General features: G+C 37.7%; 1 protein-coding gene and 1 long non-coding RNA gene across 2 annotated transcripts; one reads left to right on the plus strand and one right to left on the minus strand.

Moving 5' to 3' along the window:
* The first annotated feature begins 243 nt into the window (after positions 1 to 243).
* Positions 244 to 2,149, plus strand: LOC143889812 (uncharacterized). The gene is made up of 2 exons (XR_013254946.1): positions 244 to 1,033; positions 1,324 to 2,149. It is a non-coding gene; the product is annotated as an uncharacterized LOC143889812 (long non-coding RNA).
* Positions 2,150 to 14,414: 12,265 nt separating this feature from the next.
* Positions 14,415 to 16,793, minus strand: LOC143889810 (Tetratricopeptide repeat (TPR)-like superfamily protein). The gene has a single exon (XM_077394171.1). The coding sequence runs from the start codon at positions 16,685 to 16,687 to the stop codon at positions 15,362 to 15,364; it is 1,326 nt and encodes a 441-aa protein (XP_077250286.1). The 5' UTR covers positions 16,688 to 16,793; the 3' UTR covers positions 14,415 to 15,361.
* Between the last annotated feature and the right edge of the window lie 986 nt (positions 16,794 to 17,779).

A 17,779-nucleotide genomic window follows, 5' to 3' on the forward strand; every position in this document is an offset into this window, starting at 1 on the left:
TACTGCCTTTCGTTGGCAAACCAACCAAAAAGGGAAAGTATCCCCGAGGGATAGTATCCCCGGCTCGGCAAATGCGAGACCGTAATCCAAGTCCATAACGTCACTACCTTCAGACAGGGGTAGTGGTTAGCCGTGCGGCAAGGACACCGGCAGAAAAAAATAAAAGAAAATGAAAAAGTCAGAAAAGAACTGACAGAAAAATAAATGGGGGAAAAGCCGGATGTACCTGGGGAATGTGCTGTCTCATTTTATAAAATTGTTGCATACATGCATACATAGCATACATTGAAATTATTGTCACTCCTTTGATTTATATTGCCATGGGCATTGTAATCTTTATTCTAGACATTATTGAAATGTGGATTTTATTGTATGCACTGTTATTATTGTCTCTTTTACTTTGCTCGGTCTTTGGATGACCCTGCTTTGACGTTGATTCCTCCACCACAGGGGTTGAGGCATTAGATGGCGGAGCATTTGCAAATGAAGGAACCATGGGATAAGGGACTGTGTGATCAGAGAGTTCGTTCCTGGAGTCCTTGCATTTTGACGTCTTACGTCATGTATCATTTTTAAGTTGTAATAAGATTCTATCGGGATCGTCGTTGATGCTTGTATAAAAAAAAAAAAATATTTCCATGATTTTTACTTTCTTTTGCTCGTAGCGACACGACGGAAATCGGGTCGTTACAGTATGGGATTTTTCAGCAGCTTTGCATTGCATCCATCCACTGGAGCTTGCCTCTCATAACATCTTTCCTCATACTACCGGTGGAAATTGTATGGACCCTTCAATTTCCTCTCCAAATGTTGGAGTGCCTTCCCCTCAGCCAAGGTGCCACATGTTCCCTAATAGAAACCATTTGATTCTTATGCGTACTTTTGATGCTCCCAATGAGCGGATTAGGAGCCGGAGAAATGAAGTTAATTCTAATCAAGCTGACAACAAGAAATTTATGATCTTGATATTGACCGCATGTTGCGCGGGGAAGACACCAGAACAACCCTTATGATAAAAAAACATTCCTAACAAGTATGTGATTGGTCCACCTTGCTTCTTTGTTCTCTTTTATTGCAATCCTTTTGGAAAATGTAACCATGAATTTATTCTGCTCATTAAATTTATTTTAATATTATGAATCTAGTTTCATTTCTGCCCTTGATAGAAGACATCTTCCAGACTCATGCATAAGTTACTTATTTTTCCATGTTGTCATTTCATTTTGATCTTGGTTTTGTCATAGGTTCACATCAAAGATGCTCTTGGCTGCGATTGATGAACATCATCGTGGAACTTATGACTTCATTTATTTACCCTCACAGGGTCCATACAATTTCCACCGGTATTATGAGAGGCAAGCTCCAGTGGATGCAATGCAGAGCTGCTGAAAAATCCCATACTTCCTAGAGAACCCGGGTGGAATGCAGATGCCTCAACAGAGTCTCCTGAATAGGTATGTCGCCTGTCTCAGAGAGAGGGATTATAAGTGGGTGTTGAACCCATATGGTGGTGGTGGTGGTGGTGGTGTAAGGGTAAACTTGTGTTCAGCATGTGAGATGGTGCTCTAGGAAGTCGGTGCATTTGATACAGGGGGTGAGGATGAAGTCTGTTCATAAATGTTGGCGAGTTAGTCCACATCATGGGGTCCGGGGGATGAAGATGATACGGGTTAGAGTTGCTCCATGCATAATTATGTCTGTGAAGAGGGTAACTTCCATTTCCATAAGAGCCAAAGCTGTGAAAGAGAGGACCTATTAGTTTTATAGCAGACAACCCCATCAGCAATTGAAAATTCAACAAGTAATTCTATGCTAAACCGAAACTCAACCAGATCCAACCAAAGTTTAGTCACTCGGTTCAATCTGGCCATACTGGATTAAATCAGGAGATTTTCAGTTCAGACCCAAATAGTCCACGTTAACAGAACTGGTATGAGTGAAACAACAAATTACTCCAAAAGCTTAAGCTGTTGGACAAGGAATCCATAGTTCTAGGAATCCACAGGAAAAAATGTAAACATGTTCATCAATTTTGGTGTTTGTATGTTCATTGTGGGCAAATTCCGTGTTTGTCGTGACATATTCGTCAGATAATTGTGGTTGTAAATGAAATGAGAGTATAGGGAAACAACTATTTTAACACTTAAAACCGCTATTTAATTAATTACAACCACTATCTAACAATCCCAACCACTATTTAACACTAAGAACCACTAAATACCACTCCAAACCACTATTTAAACACTAAGAACCACTAAATATCACTATTTAAACACTGAGAACCACTAAATACCACTTTGAACCACTATTTAAACATAAGAACCACTATTTATCACTAAGAACCCATATGAAGCACTATTTAACACTCGAAACCAATATTTTAACACTAAGAACCACTATTTAACACTATTAGCCAGTCGTTCAAATCTACAGAACCACTATTTCACACTAAGAACCACTATTTAGGCCCGCCAACCACTATTTAAACACTAAAAACCAGTATTTATCACTCTAAACCACTATTTTAACACTAAAGAACCTATGTTTATCACTCCAAACCACTATTTAAACATTAAGAACCACTACATAGCACTCCGAGCCACTATTTGAACACTAAGAAACACTACTATTAGCCAGTAGTTCAAATCTACAGAACCACTATTTAGGCCCCCCAACTACTATTTAAACACTAAGAACCAGTATTTATCACTCTAAACTACTATTTTAACACTAAAGAACCTATGTTTATCACTCCAAACCACTATTTAAACAATAAGAACCACTACATACCACTCCGAGCCGCTATTTGAACACTAAGAAATACTATTTAGTTAATCAGAACCACTGTTTGCTACTCTGAATCATTGTTTTAAGAGTACAGAACCACTTTTAACACTAATTAACACTCCGAACCACTATTTATCTCTCTGAACCTTTATTTTCAAAAAACAAAGTTAAGAGGGAGGGGATACCTTAAATTTGATCCGAAATGGAATCATAGATAGCTCGCAAGAACCCAGGTTTCTAAATACAAGGTTTGGCTTTGAAAAGAGATGAGATTGAAGAAGAGGGTTTTAAACTATGGCTTTGAGGGTTTTACAAGCCGAAGAGAACTTAGCCAAGGTCACAAGGTTTTTATACTATTGGTTTGAGAAGAAAAGTGATTGAATAAGCTAAAATGGATTAATGGAAAGTGAAAGTTCTTATGGGACTGTGAGAAGTGGTTTAATGGAAGCTTTTTCATTTGTCTGAGAAGAGAATAGGTTGAAGAAGAAGGTTTTGTTGGGTAGTAATCATGAAATAAGGTGAAAAGGTGCCTTTGGAAAACGTGAAAAATGAATGATTGGATGGGTTAACTTCATGAGGTATGTAAGGATATTGTGGTCCCAAAATTGGCTAAGTTTTCTCCCTCCAACCTTTTTTTAGAATTTAGAAATCCCTATTTTAGCTAGAAAGTATATTTTTCTTATCATTTTCCCTTAAAACTAAGATAGTAAGATGTCCCAAAATTTTAATAGCTTTTGCTACTAATTTCATGTGATAGGGATATTTTTTGTCATTTTGTTGAGATGAGTAATCTATCATTTTCCCATGGGAGGGGTTATTTTCATCAATTTTTTGTCGGTTTCTATTAGATAGGGCTATTTTGTTATTTTATAAGTTAGTGGTATTTTGGTCATTTTTCATGAGATGGAATAGGGGGATCATTTTCTACTCACAGGAGAAATTCTTACCGTTTTTCGTGATAGATGTATTTTGGGCTTTTTCATGAGAATTTTTTAGGGAAATGTTATCAGCACTGCTGAAATTTGATGAGGGCACTCCTCACTTTTATTAAAAGTACGGTATGGCCCGCACCATAGGATGATCCAAACCGTCCATTAGATGAGCCACAGCCTAAACAGGTTGTGCATTAAAAATCATTTTCATAGGTTGATCCTAGCCCTCCGATCTGAATGTTAGAGAGTTGATCCTAACCCTCTATAGATCAGAGGGCTAGGATCAACCTATGGAAATAATTTTTGGGGCATAAGCTATTTAGGCTGTGGCCCATATAATGGACGGTTTGGATACTTTTAATAAAGTGACAAGTGCCCTCATCAAAATACAGTAAGCTGAGGTGAGAATTGTGGTGAATTCGGTGTGTTGTTTGCAAGGTTTTAAATTTCGGTTTCAGACTAAATTTCAGACCTTGCCGAAACCGAAATTTCAGCTGAAATTCGGAATAACAATAATAAAAAAAATTTATTTTTCAAAATTTAACCCTAAATTTCCAAAATTTCAACCAAAAAATTGTACGCTTCGGAAGTTTCGGTTTCAGGCCGTTTCAGTTTCGCTCTCAACCGAAATCCGAAATTGAAATTTAAAACCATGATTGTTTGGGAACTGTAAGTAGAAGCCCTCCCTTTCCATATGAATTCGGTTTGTCCCTAATATAAAAATCTTAGGCATGCTACTACCAAACTGGTTCTAGTAGCTCAAGAATATGTTGGCTTTGGTTATTCCCGGTGGAAATTTGTTCAAGTGCTCAGACACTATAATCTGAAAGACACAGCAAATCCAATATCCAATGCTAATTGTTCTTATCTTGGAAAATCATAGCTCTCAAGGGTCCTACCACCTTTTAACCACTCATGGTCTTGAACAGACAAACACAGTTATTCTTAACTCTGTTTTAAAACATGGATGACTGTTCCTCAAAATATTATTTCCTAATGCAAGGCAAAATTGAGGAAGCCCTTGAATTGCTGTTACTTGTTATTTTAATTATTTTCACTCCCATATTTGTTAAGAAGATGTGGTCTTATTAGAACCTTTGATTTGGGCTTTCATTGTGCCCTTGCAATCAGTCATATTCCTTTCGTAAACTCTTTCAAGACTGGGAACAATGTCAATCCGAGAGGGGATTAGAGTGAAATTCCCCCTTGCTAATTGATGAAGAACTCGTTGAGAAATTGGGGAAATTTGGATCCCAATCTGAGAGAAAAATCCACTTAATCGGCTGATTGGCAATACTAGTTCATAAATTCTGCACTAGTGACAAATTATCAGCCCAAATTGCCCAACCCATTGAGGATTCCGCAAATTACCCTGGATCAAAATGATATCAGAGCTCCATCCATGCCACCTTAATCTAAATCAGGGATGCTAGTTTCTGCAGGTAAAAGGGAAAGCCAGATGGCTATTGAATTTTCATTTAAAACTTTATATTTCTATTTACCAATGATGAGCAGAATCTTGATTAAGTGTAGAAAGGAAAATTAATCTTAACCTGGTTTATCCCAAGTAAAGGAGTATACTTGAGTTAGTATGGAGTGCTCAGACCTGTTTCAAGTGAAATGGTAACCCTCTCTGATTTGCAGCTCAGTTTCATGTATGATACTTGACTTCAAGTAAAAGCCCTCAAGATGTCTTGGTCTTGCTTCAAAACCAATATTTGGTACTGCAAATTAACGAATTAACTCCAAAACCTAAATCTGAATCATAGGTTTTCTCTACACTGAAGAAGTTGATTACACCCAGTTTGCTTTTCTTTCTACTGGATTTTCAAATCACCTGATCCCCAATTTGCAAGGGATTTTTACTTTAGAAATCCTAAACCAGAATCTCTGAATTCTAGATATTTGGTGGTAAAAATTACAGATCAGTCTTTTTAATCATAGTAAGTTTTCTTACATCCCTGGTCATAAACATCAAATCATCAAGTGATTTTAAATTATGAACATCAAGCATTTCAAAATTGGGCATTGGGCAAATTGGAAAGGAAATAAACATGAGGATGAATAGAAACAGAAAAAATCTTACAAAAATAACAAGAGAAATGTAGAAATCAAACTACAGATTCACACTTGGGTAAACCACCACCTGGATTTCGTCATTGGTGCCGTTGGAAAGACAAGGCATGGCAAAGTGAAATGGAAGTAAAACTCATGAAGAATAGAAATAAGGGATGAGGAAGCTGGAGAGAGAGAGAGAGAGAGCGCGCCAAACGATAAGTTCTTAGATATTAAGACAGAATATAACTATAAATTAGAACCAAATTATGTCCACTAACTTTAACTTGGAATATGTAGCCGTCAACATCGAAACTTCCTCAACCTCATGGCCCTCATCATTAAACAATGTTAAGGCAAGGTCACATGTTCCGTCAACAACTTATGGTTTTATTACGTAGCTGAATCATCTTTCAAACATCTCAACATAAAATAATGCAAAAATAACAATATAAACCTTATAGGATGTGCTTGAAATGGTGCTTGAAGAAGGTGAATAATGTCTTATACTTCGACATCACAATTCTTCAATCGCACCTACAACTCTTGAGTGTGAGAGTTGTGTTTATTCTAAAATAATCGATCTGCATTTATTCCGAGCATTGTGACATTAATCCAATAATAAGTTGGCTACAGTTAGAAATGCAACAAGACAATAAAAAAAAGTTTGAACAACAACAATGTTGCATTTGTATGACATGAAAAAACAACAGAACAAACTTATTAGAAGACAAGAGTATTATTCGCCATACTTTTAGCAGATCTGGTTCTAGTTATGCTTCCAAATTAAAAATATCGCTGACACATGTCACATTAGCTAGCTAATAAGATGACATTATCCTCATCACCATTGCATGGGCAGTCATATCATACTCTAACTTACGAAGAATAACGTACAACTGTAAAATATAAGTAAAAACAGTTGTAACCAAACCCAAGTACTTTTGGCTACTCATTACCGGGCTAATAGTCTTTCTGAACAACATTGACGAGGGTTAATTGTGACATTGTATCTTGCATTCGATGAGGGGATTCCTATTAAAAACGTCAATCTTAACATACGCATGAGAAAAAAAAAAAGACTACTTTGATACAATAATGACTTCATAAATACTTTGGTACTAAACTACTTTGACAGTCAGCACCATCAGCAGGGTTTTCCATCAGCACGATAAGAAACCCTAGAGGTTCAACTAAACCTTCTATAACTAATTTAGCTAACGGGACAGTACTTGAGATCCAAACATCAAATGAACGTATGAATCATGTCCAATTGTTTTATTAAATATCAAGCGTAACATAGAAAAAAAGAAGAGTACTAACAATCAAACGTTTCATCGATCAATACTAACTTCCTCTTATATGCAAATGAACTGTTTCAAACCCTAATTTGACGCAGTTAACGTAAAGCAATACAATGATTATAACTGCATCAAAGTACCGGCAATCCAAGTCATTTCAAGATCAATATGTAGAATGAGTAAATATGCACAAGTACATGTACCCGAACTTTCTTGTGCTTGTTTGGGTTAGAATTTTTTACATCCCATTTAGGCATAACAATCAAAGTATAACATGTACCAATTAAACATCCTTTTTTTAATGGCGCCAATTAAACATCTTGCATAAGATGTCTGTCAGCATTCCATCTTTGAGGAAACAAACTTAAGACACTTGCGCATTGTTTCTTCAGTAATTGTAGCAATAGCCGTGTACTTTGCCGCCAGCAAAATATACAAATCAGATTCTACCACAATCTGTTCATCAATGTTTGTTGGCCGGATCAAGAGTGTGGAGAAATGGACCGCAGGGTAAGCAGGGTGAATTTTATTTTGCAAGTGGACCGGCCCTAACTCTAGCCAATACATCTTTAACCAAACTTCAGCATAGGGCACGTTACAGGAACCCGTATTAAAGGGAGATCTCTCTGATGGAAGTGTGTATTGGAATTTTGGGGATAGTATTTAAGTTCCATCTACTCCTGAATTTGATTTCCTCTTAAATCACTTTTGGATATCCTTAAGCACATTGAATATTGGCAACTCTAAATCAGAAATTTATGTACTCTGTATAGAAAGTTTGTATTGGTCAAACAGTTCAATGAATTCATTTATGTCTCGAATTTCAAGGCACTAATTTTCATGCGATAAAGTAAACCAATGCGCAAAAAGCTTATAAGTGATGAAGGACCTGCATTGGACTGAACAACAGTGCTAGAAGAGAAACCCAAAGCATAAGTGACTTACAGCCAGTTGATGTTGAAGCTCTAATTACACCCACTTCTTGGACCATAAAAAAATCAGCTCTATAAGGACGACATCAAACTTGCCAACTAATTGGGAGGCAGTTGACTTGGAATCTTTAAAAAAAAAAACAAATAAAAGATTAGACCAATCATAAGAAATTGGGGAGTGAAATTAATATAAAGCCTCAAAAGTTTTCCCCAAAGAAACATAAGCAATGAGCTTATACCCCCAAATAGAAAACAAAGAAGGAAAAAAAAACTCACTATTGAGCATCAAACTGATTGACAATCATCACAAACCCGCTAAGATACTATTCATAATATGCAGTCGGAGAAAGAAAAAGAAACAGAGTTTCCTGTTCTCAAAAGAAATCTCATCTCCAAATTCCTTCACTAAAAACTGAAAGAAGTGACAAAACTGGGAAAGAAAGGAAAAAGTAAACCTCATGAAGCTAGTGAGAGGTCCACCAGATTAGGGAACAGCAAAAAATCCCCTCTTTCACTGACATCTCTGATAAATCAGCAAGGTAACCAGTCAAATAAGTGGTATGATCATCCAAGCAGTCTAAGGAATTTATAGATGAAAATATTATAAAAACTCGTCTCAGATTCTTAAACATTTCAACCAGAAACATAGCACATGATCAGTTACCTTAGCAGCCCTGCTTCTTGTTTTTTGCAATTTTTTGGTGTAATGGTGTTTTTGGACTTCTTTTTTGTGGTTGTTTTTACAAGTTTATACTTGATTTGCTGTTTGACTGTCCTTACAATGATAGAAATGTGGGGCATTTCCATCTTGTCAGTAATCATTGCAAACTTATTTTGAATGCTTATGGGCTAACTTTAACGGTGTTTCTATTCCACTCTTCAACAGATATTACTTGACATTGTTTCAGTATTCAACATGTTATCAGCTCTCTCTCTCTAAAGGAACAGTCGATAAAACTTACACATGAAGGAATTGAGGTCTGTTATAAAATCATTTCATTATGCTTTTCTGCCCCTCTTAAGTCAACCTTAATGATTTACGACAAGGTTTTCCCTATGCCTTGGAAGATGAGTCATTGCTTTAAGGCTATGATGCTCTGCATTGACTGTTTTGGGGATTTGCTCCTCTTTTGTTTCAACTAATGCAGGTTTTCAGAGAGTACCATACTCCAAGTGGGGAAATTCTTACCCTAGAATGTAAATGGGAAGGTGATATGTTTGTATTGAGTGAAGGAACCAGTAAAAGTAAGACTAAGAACCAAGAAGGGGAAGGAAATGCTATTCCAACGGTATCATCAGCTATACAATATCAACGTATTGATGTTTCAAATGAAGTTGATCCACTGTCTTTCTTTCCATTGCAATAATATCATTTGGATTTTCATTCTAAAAAAAAAATGTACATATATATATATATATATATATATATATATATGAGAGAACGGTTCCTACACACATGTGTAGATAAGTTATCTACACACTAGCTTAAAATACAGTGGGGGCCACATTATTTGGGTGATCCAAACCATTCATTTTTAAGGCCCTCTCATAGATAGGGTGTCCACAAAAAATCAGATCCATAGGATCATCCTAACCATTCGAACTGTGGAGGCAAAAAATGGACTAATTTGTGAAGGTTTAAAGACATCCATTTTACCTCCACAAATCGTAGGGTTGGGATGATCCTATGGATCTGATTTTTTGTAGACACCCTATCTATATGAGGGCCTTTAAAATGGATGGCTTGGATCACCCAAACAATGTGGGCCCCCACTGTATTTTAAGCTAGTGTGTAGAGAACTCTCTACACATGTGTAGGAACCGTTTCCTCTCTCTCTCTCTCTCTCTCTCTCTCTCTCTCTCTCTCTCTCTATATATATATATATATATATATATCATTTGGATTTTTTAAGACATGCTTGTTATGCACTCTTTCAACCCTAAACTGATGCATCTCATTCTGTTTCGCTCGATTGTAGTTCAAGATACTACCAATAATCTGTTGTGTAAAATATACTGACAAAATTTCTGCCATATTTCAATCCCATGTCTAGCAGACGAACTTGGTTCTGAGCTGTTCTCCATGGACGACTCCATTGAAGAACTCTCATCTCCTATTGGCACCAAGAGACAGACAACCAGTGCATCTGTAGATCAATATGTCAAGACTGATCATTCTCCGCTTCATGGTCATATGGATGGTGGAAGATCTATCCACAATAACTCTGATGCGGAAGGTGGCAGCAAGGTTACAAATTTAAGCCTATCTTCAAGCCCAAACTCTCCGAAAACTCAAACCGAGTCAAGGAATAAAGTGGCTTTCATTCCAGTTAGAAAATCTAGTGAATCAGGTATGAGTGAAACCAGGCCCCATAAGCGGAAGAAAATCGATTTGTTATCAAACACCGCTGGTGACAATGAAGATCCATTTTTCAGTCTTCTCACTTCTGGGATCACCAAAGATAGTCTCTTAGTTAGATGTGATTTATTAACAAAATCAAATGAGTAGAGAAAATTTGCAGGCGAGTTACAGCTTGATTTGAATTGAAAACAAGAGCTGTAGATGGAGCTGATTCTACAGAGGTTACATGTTCCAACCATGATCTTCCAATTTTGAGAGAAGTTTTACGGCATAATTGTGTAATTTATTTGATTATTAGAAAGGTTGCAACTAGTAATTTCTTGTAAAGCACATTTGAATATTTGTAGCATTTTGTTTTATGGGTATATCAGATCATCCGCACCATATAATGGTGCAACTCTTGCATTTAGATACATGGGCGGCTGGATCAGTTACCTTCTGGTAGGCCTGAGTTTGAGTTGAATCCTAACTGTCAAATAAGAGAACTACATAACATCTTTAAGTCTTCAAAATTTGTACAGATCAGGGGATCCTAATTGTGCTTGCATTTAGATAAATACTGAACTATCATAGGAGTGAGTGTACTAAATTGTGTACTCCTGCACACAACTCTGTTCATCGTACTTCATGATCATCATTCTCAGCTAGTGTGCTTGTGGGTGCTAAAGAAGACCCTCAAAATTGTTCATCATGAACTCTCACCTTAAGAATTCCTTTTCATTTTCTACATTTGGAATCACACCTCGTATATATGTCGAAATAGAGCTCTCCATTATCACAAGGCTTACATGATTTGAACGCTCCCACTTCTCATAGAGGACCTCTACTCCGGTGTGCTAATTGCAATGGACTTAGAGGGTTGCATTCAAAAGTGCAGATTCCAAATTCGTGCAACCAACTTTACTGTATACATGGTCTTTTTACTTGCCGAAGTTTGATCTAGTTAAGTGCTCAGCTCTAGAGAGAGAGAGAGAGAGATCTGAAAATGGACCCGGGGTTGAATACTGTAATCATAACATTATAGTTACTAAAACACTCACTACCAATGACACATTTACTCAATAACTGAGTTTATTAGTTTAATCCACGTCAATTTATTTATATTTATATAATATTAGTTAGATTTCTCTCAAATCATTCAAACTTGTAGTTGCTTTCTTGAGATCCAAACATCAAATGAACCTTCCATAACTAATTTAGCTAACGGGACAGTACTTGAGATCCAAATATCAAATGAACGTATGAATCATGTCCAATTGTTTTATTAAATATCAAGCGTAACATAGAAAAAATGAAGAGTGCTAACAATCAAACGTTTCATCGATCAATACTATCTTCCTCTTATATGCAAATGAACTGTTTCAAACCCTAATTTGACGCAGTTAACGTAAAGCAATACAATGATTATAACGGCATCAAAGTACCGGCAATCCAAGTCATTTCAAGATCAATATGTAGAATGAGTAAATATGCACAAGTACATGTACCCGAACTTTCTTGTGCTTGTTTGGGTTAGAATTTTTTACGTCCCATTTAGGCATAACAATCAAAGTATAACACGTACCAATTAAACATCCTTTTTTTAATGGCGCCAATTAAACATCTTGCATAAGATGTCTGTCAGCATGCCATCTTTGAGAAAACAAACTTAAGACACTTGCGCATTGTTTCTTCAGCAATTGTACCAATAGCCGTGTACTTTGCCGCCAGCAAAATATACAAATCAGATTCTACCACAATCTGCTCATCAATGTTTGTTGGCCGGATCAAGAGTGTGGAGAAATGGACTGCGGGGTAAGCAGGGTGAATTTTATTTTGCAAGTGGACCGGCCCTAACTCTAGCCAATACAACTTTAACCAAACTTCAGCATAGGGCACGTTACAGGAACCCGTATTAAAGGGAGATCTCTCTGATGGAAGTGTGTATTGGAATTTTGGGGATAATATTTAAGTTCCATCTACTCCTGAATTTGATTTCCTCTTAACTCACTTTTGGATATCCTTAAGCACATTGAATATTGGCAACTCTAAATCAGAAATTTATGTACTCCGTATAGAAAGTTTGTATTGGTCAAACGGTTCAATGAATTCATTTATGTCTCGAATTTCAAGGCACTAATTTTCATGCAATAAAGTAAACCAATGCGCAAAAAGCTTATAAGTAATGAAGGATCTGCATTGGACTGAACAACAGTACTAGAAGAGAAACCCAAAGCATAAGTGACTTACAGCCAGTTGATGTTGAAGCTCTAATTACATCCACTTCCTGGACCATAAAAAATCAGCTCTATAAGGACGACATCAAACTTGCAAACTAATTGGGAGGCAGTTGACTTGGAATCTTAAAAAAAAAACAAATAAAAGATTAGACCAATCATAAGAAATTGGGGAGTGAAATTAATATAAAGCCTCAAAAGTTTTCCCCAAAGAAACATAAGCAATGAGCTTATACCCACAAATAGAAAACAAAGAAGGAAAAAAAACTCACTATTGAGCATCAAACTGATTGACAATCATCACAAACCCGCTAAGATACTATTCACAATATGCAGTCGGAGAAAGAAAAAGAAACAGAGTTTCCTGTTCTCAAAAGAAATCTCATCTCCAAATTCCTTCACTAAAAACTGAAAGAAGTGACAAAACAGGGAAAGAAAGGAAAAAGTAAACCTCATGAAGCTAGTGAGAGGTCCACCAGATTAGGGAACATCAAAAAATCCCCTCTTTCACTGATATCTCTGATAAATCAGCAAGGTAACCAGTCAAATAAGTGGTATGATCATCCAAGCAGTCTAAGGAATTTATAGATGAAAATATTATAAAAGCTCGTGTCAGATTCTTAAACATTTCAATCAGAAACATAGCACATGATCAGTTACCTTAGTAGCCCTGCTTCTTGCTATCAGCCAAGGAGAAATGGCTAATTATGGGTTACTGATGTCAAAAAATGGTACAGAACTTCATTTGAGTGTTGTGAAATCTAACGTTCACCTACAATAGGCATTAACAATATAACATTTAAAATGTTGAAGAACAAAAAAACGAGATAAGTATTAAGAGGTGATGCAGAGAAATGGGAGAGACGGGCACGCACGCGCGCACGGGCAAGAATACCCTTTCAAATAATTTCTTACAGAGTTCAAAACATAAACCCTACAGCTTAAGAACAAATACCCTTTCAAATAATCTAGTCTTTGAAGATGTTGGTTTAAGAATTAGCATAAGCTTTTTTCAAAGGGGTCTCTCAGAACCCGGATTTCCTATTCATTAGAGTTCTAGCCCTTACGATCTCTTGGGTGAAGACTGTTCCATCATTTAGGTTTGTCTCTGCCTATGACCTTTGGGCAAGGAGAGTGGTTTGTGGGTCGGCGGTCTTCAGGCAGAATCCGATCCAAGAATGGGCCCCCCATTGTCGGACTTTGCTAAATTCAATTTTGACGGCTCTAGCTTCGGTTACCTGGGCCCGGCCGGCATAGGTGGGGTCCTATGGAATAGTGAAGGAGACGTGTTGTGGGCTTTCGTTGGCCCTATTGGAATTTCTGATGCTACGGAGGCCGAAGTGAGAGTGGTCCATCAAGGATTGAAGTTGTTGGCTAGAGACTGTGTGGAGAAAGTGCTAGTTGAAGGAGACTCTTTGAATGTCATAAGGTGGCTAAAGAAATCCCAAAAACCACTGTGGTGTATTGATCACCTTTTTGACAAAATGTTTGATTGGATAGCTCAGTATTCTTGGACCTTTCATCATGTTCATCACTCCGCTAATCAAGTGGTGGACAATCTAGCGAGAGAGGGAGTCTCAAAGGAAGCTTTAGCTCTTTTTTCTTTTCTTCCCCCTAGCTCTCTCTTTCTCTCGTATCTTGTTTTTCTTTTCTATGTTTTTTGCTTTGTATCTTCTTCTTTTTTTTTTTAAATTGATATTTTATTGATTTCAAATAGGTTTAGTCAGGGATAGGTTGTCCCCCGACTTACATTGTTTTTTGCTTTGTATCTTGACCACCTCGGTCGCTTCTTTCAATAAAATTGGCTATCATTTTCAAAGAAAAGAAAAGAAACAAAAAAAGAATCATCATAACCCTGCAAGTTGCAGAGAAGAGAATACATTCACTTGGCTGGAAAGTTTGTTTCACTTGTTACAAACAACATACATAAACATGTGAGAGCGACAAAGATCTTGTTCTCGGTCACCCACTGGATGATAATGAAAAATCACTCTCAGGTGCTAGATTGAGATCAATCCTTGAAACTGTATGTGAAGCCCAACGAAAAATCCTGGGTTATCTCTACTCTTACATCAATCTTAATGGTAACCATTAGGCCATGGCTTCACAGTATCTTTAACCTTTTATTTTCATCCTGTACAATTGGCAAATTCAGTCTCAATCTGTTAAAGCTTCAGCTTCCAATTCCTAATGATCATAAGATCTCCGCTCCATCAACAAACTCATTTACCCCCAGCTTCCAACACAATGCTCAGGCTCGGACCTTGGTTGCCTGATTTACTCAGTTACATCATCGGCATTCAATTCCGAGTGTAAGATCTCCAATTCCATCGCCAAACTTCTACTCCATAAGCTTTGACCAGTGTTTCAAAATGCAGATACAGGTCAAAATGCAACCAAAGCAGGTCCTAGTCAACTCAGCATGACCCAATTTAGTACTCGGTTGACGCAGCTGAGTACTCAGTTGATGCAATCGTAACTTGGGAGAATCAAAGGAGTTTTGATTGATTTTGTTGGGAAAAACACGGACTCGGACAAGAACGCGCCCAAGGTAAAAGGGAGTCATCTTGGGAATTGGGAGAGTCCAGGATGACGCGGAAGAGTTTTGAAACTATGGCTTTGGCCTCAATGCTTAAGTTTGGGCCTTGAGCACTTGAAGTTCAATCATTTTACTGAGAATCATCAAAGAATCTATCCACATTTATCAGTAGAAGAATTCATTTAACATGGAATAAATACACAAATCCAATTCTCACTTCTCAGAGATGAATACATTTTAACCATCTGAATCACCATAATCATCTTGAAGACCATACAAAAGCTTCTTATAAGTTTGCCCACCCAATAGATCTTTCTCTTGCAACTCCCTCAACAAACTCATAGCATCCCCAACCCTTCCTTGCCTACAAATTGCATCCAACACCGTCCGGTAAGTAATGCAATCTGCCAATCTCCGCTTCTCATTCATCTCCCATAAGATCCTCACAGCCTCCTCAACCTCCCCAACAATAGCCAAACAATTCACAAGTGAATTGTACGCCTTCTGACTAGGAATAAACCCTTTACTCATCATCTCCCTATACAACTCCATAGCATTTTTCGATCGGCCTTGGGCACAAAGCCCGTGGATCAAATAATCATATGAATATGCATTTGGTGAACAGTTATAAACAGAACCCATCTGATGAAATATTCGTAAAGCATCATTGAGATGCAAAGAAAGAACATACCCTTTGATCATGGAATTCAAAGAAAATATATCAGGCCCGATCCCATCGGCCACCATTTGCTTGAAAAGGCATCTGATGGTCTCCATATACATGTGGTTTATATATGAATTAGTCCCCCTACTCAAAAGCGCCGCAAAAAGTAGATTGTATGTTCTAACAGAAGGCCTAGAACTTGGGTCCTTGCTCTTTTTCATGAGCTTGTATACATTGATGGCTTTTGATAGTTTGCGAAATTCGGTATAAAAGTATATAATTGTGTTGAAGAAGGTCTCTGTAGTGGCAATTGGGAGGGCTAGGGCTTGGTTTATGACATAGTCCATTTGGTCTATGAGCCCTGCAGAGCCAAGTTTTTTAATGGTGATTAGGTATGTGGAGATATCATGTCTGAATCTAGGTTGTTGGGAGGCCCAATTGAAGATTTGGAGACAGATTAGAGGGTGTTTTTGAAGGGCTAGGGTTTTGCACAGATCTTGTGGGGTGAATCTAGGTGGGAGTTGGGATAGGGAGAGATGGAATTGGGGTGAGTCTGGAGGGGGGTTTGTGATGGGTTTGGGTTTGGATCTAATTTTATTAGACCTAGGGTTTTGAGTTTTGTGGGTGTTGGGATCTGAATGATAAAAGGAAAGGGAAGAGGAGTTATGGAGATGGGATTGATTTGGGAGGAATTTCAAGGTGGGTTTTGGGTATTTTGATGGGTTGTTGCTTTTGTTGGGGTATGAAGGGAGAAAAGGAGAAATCAAAGTGTGGTGAGAGAGAAAATGGGGTGAATTTGGAGTCGTTTTGGGGAAGGGTGAGATTGATTTGAAGGGTTTAGAAAAAGGTAGGGAAGAAAAAAGAGAAGTGAAACGAGTCTGACGGAGCCAAATCACCATAGTTGTATTTGAAAATCAAACCAGGAGAATTCGCCTAGGAAGAAGCCACAGAGGAAGAAGAAAAGCACAACTTCACGAACGAGCATTCATGGGCCATAGTTCTTCAATGGTGGGCCTCACCCGCCTCACTCTAATGCTTGCGTAGATATGGTGGGCCCCATCGCATCAATAATGTTAAGGAAATGATATATGTGCCCCTTTGTTTTCCCGGCCACCCACTTGTATCATAGAAGACCACTAGACCAGTCATAAAAGCACTAGAGACTTAGAGAGGCATCACCTGAGGAACAAAGGGGGGGTGAATATATTGCTTCCCAACATTGTGGGCCCCACTTTATACATGGGTTTGGGTAGAGATGATGGATCCCATCCCTTCAAAACCAGAGGTGTAAAATGGCCCCACCCCGTAAAAAATATGAGGTGAAAAATGGTTGCCATATCCCATCAATAGGTGTAAAATGGTGGTCCTCGGGCATCAAACATGAAGTGTATTATTTCACACCCCCTGCAGTACCCATGCGCCCTCCTTATAAGTTATAACATGATGGGCAACTGGAACGCTGAAAATATAATCTCCCTATATATTAATTGAATTTCTAGAGGAAGGAGATGATATTTTCACTCCCCTGCATTACGCGCACGCTTCCCTTACAACGTTATGTGACGTCGAAAAACGTTAAAGCTGCCCACTTTTCACTTCAAATCATGTTATAAGGGAAGCGTGCGCGTAATGCAGGGGGTGAAAATATCATCGCCCCAGAAAAAATCCTAGATAGAAAGTGAACGACAATGAAATGAAACATGGTTAGAATTTAGAAAGTATGAGAAACATGTCTTCTTGCTCTATTTGCAAAAGTAGTCTTCAAGTTGGACAATTTGCAAATAGACTCATCAAATTTGAATAAATTTTGCAAATCAGGTGAAGCCATCAATTTGCAACCAATTTGCAAATAGATCATCATATTTTTCTTTCAAAATAAAACCAGATGAGAAGTGAATTGGGTGTGGAGGAGAAAGAGAGTAAAAAGAAAATATGAGGGACCATCCAAAGATGGTCTGGAAGGTCAATCTGATAGGCCATATGTAAGATCT

The sequence above is a fragment of the Tasmannia lanceolata genome, unplaced genomic scaffold (assembly GCF_043159265.1).
Source record: "Tasmannia lanceolata isolate RefF3 unplaced genomic scaffold, GAP_Taslan_0.1 ptg000013l, whole genome shotgun sequence".
In the NCBI taxonomy this organism is placed as follows: Eukaryota; Viridiplantae; Streptophyta; class Magnoliopsida; order Canellales; family Winteraceae; genus Tasmannia; species Tasmannia lanceolata.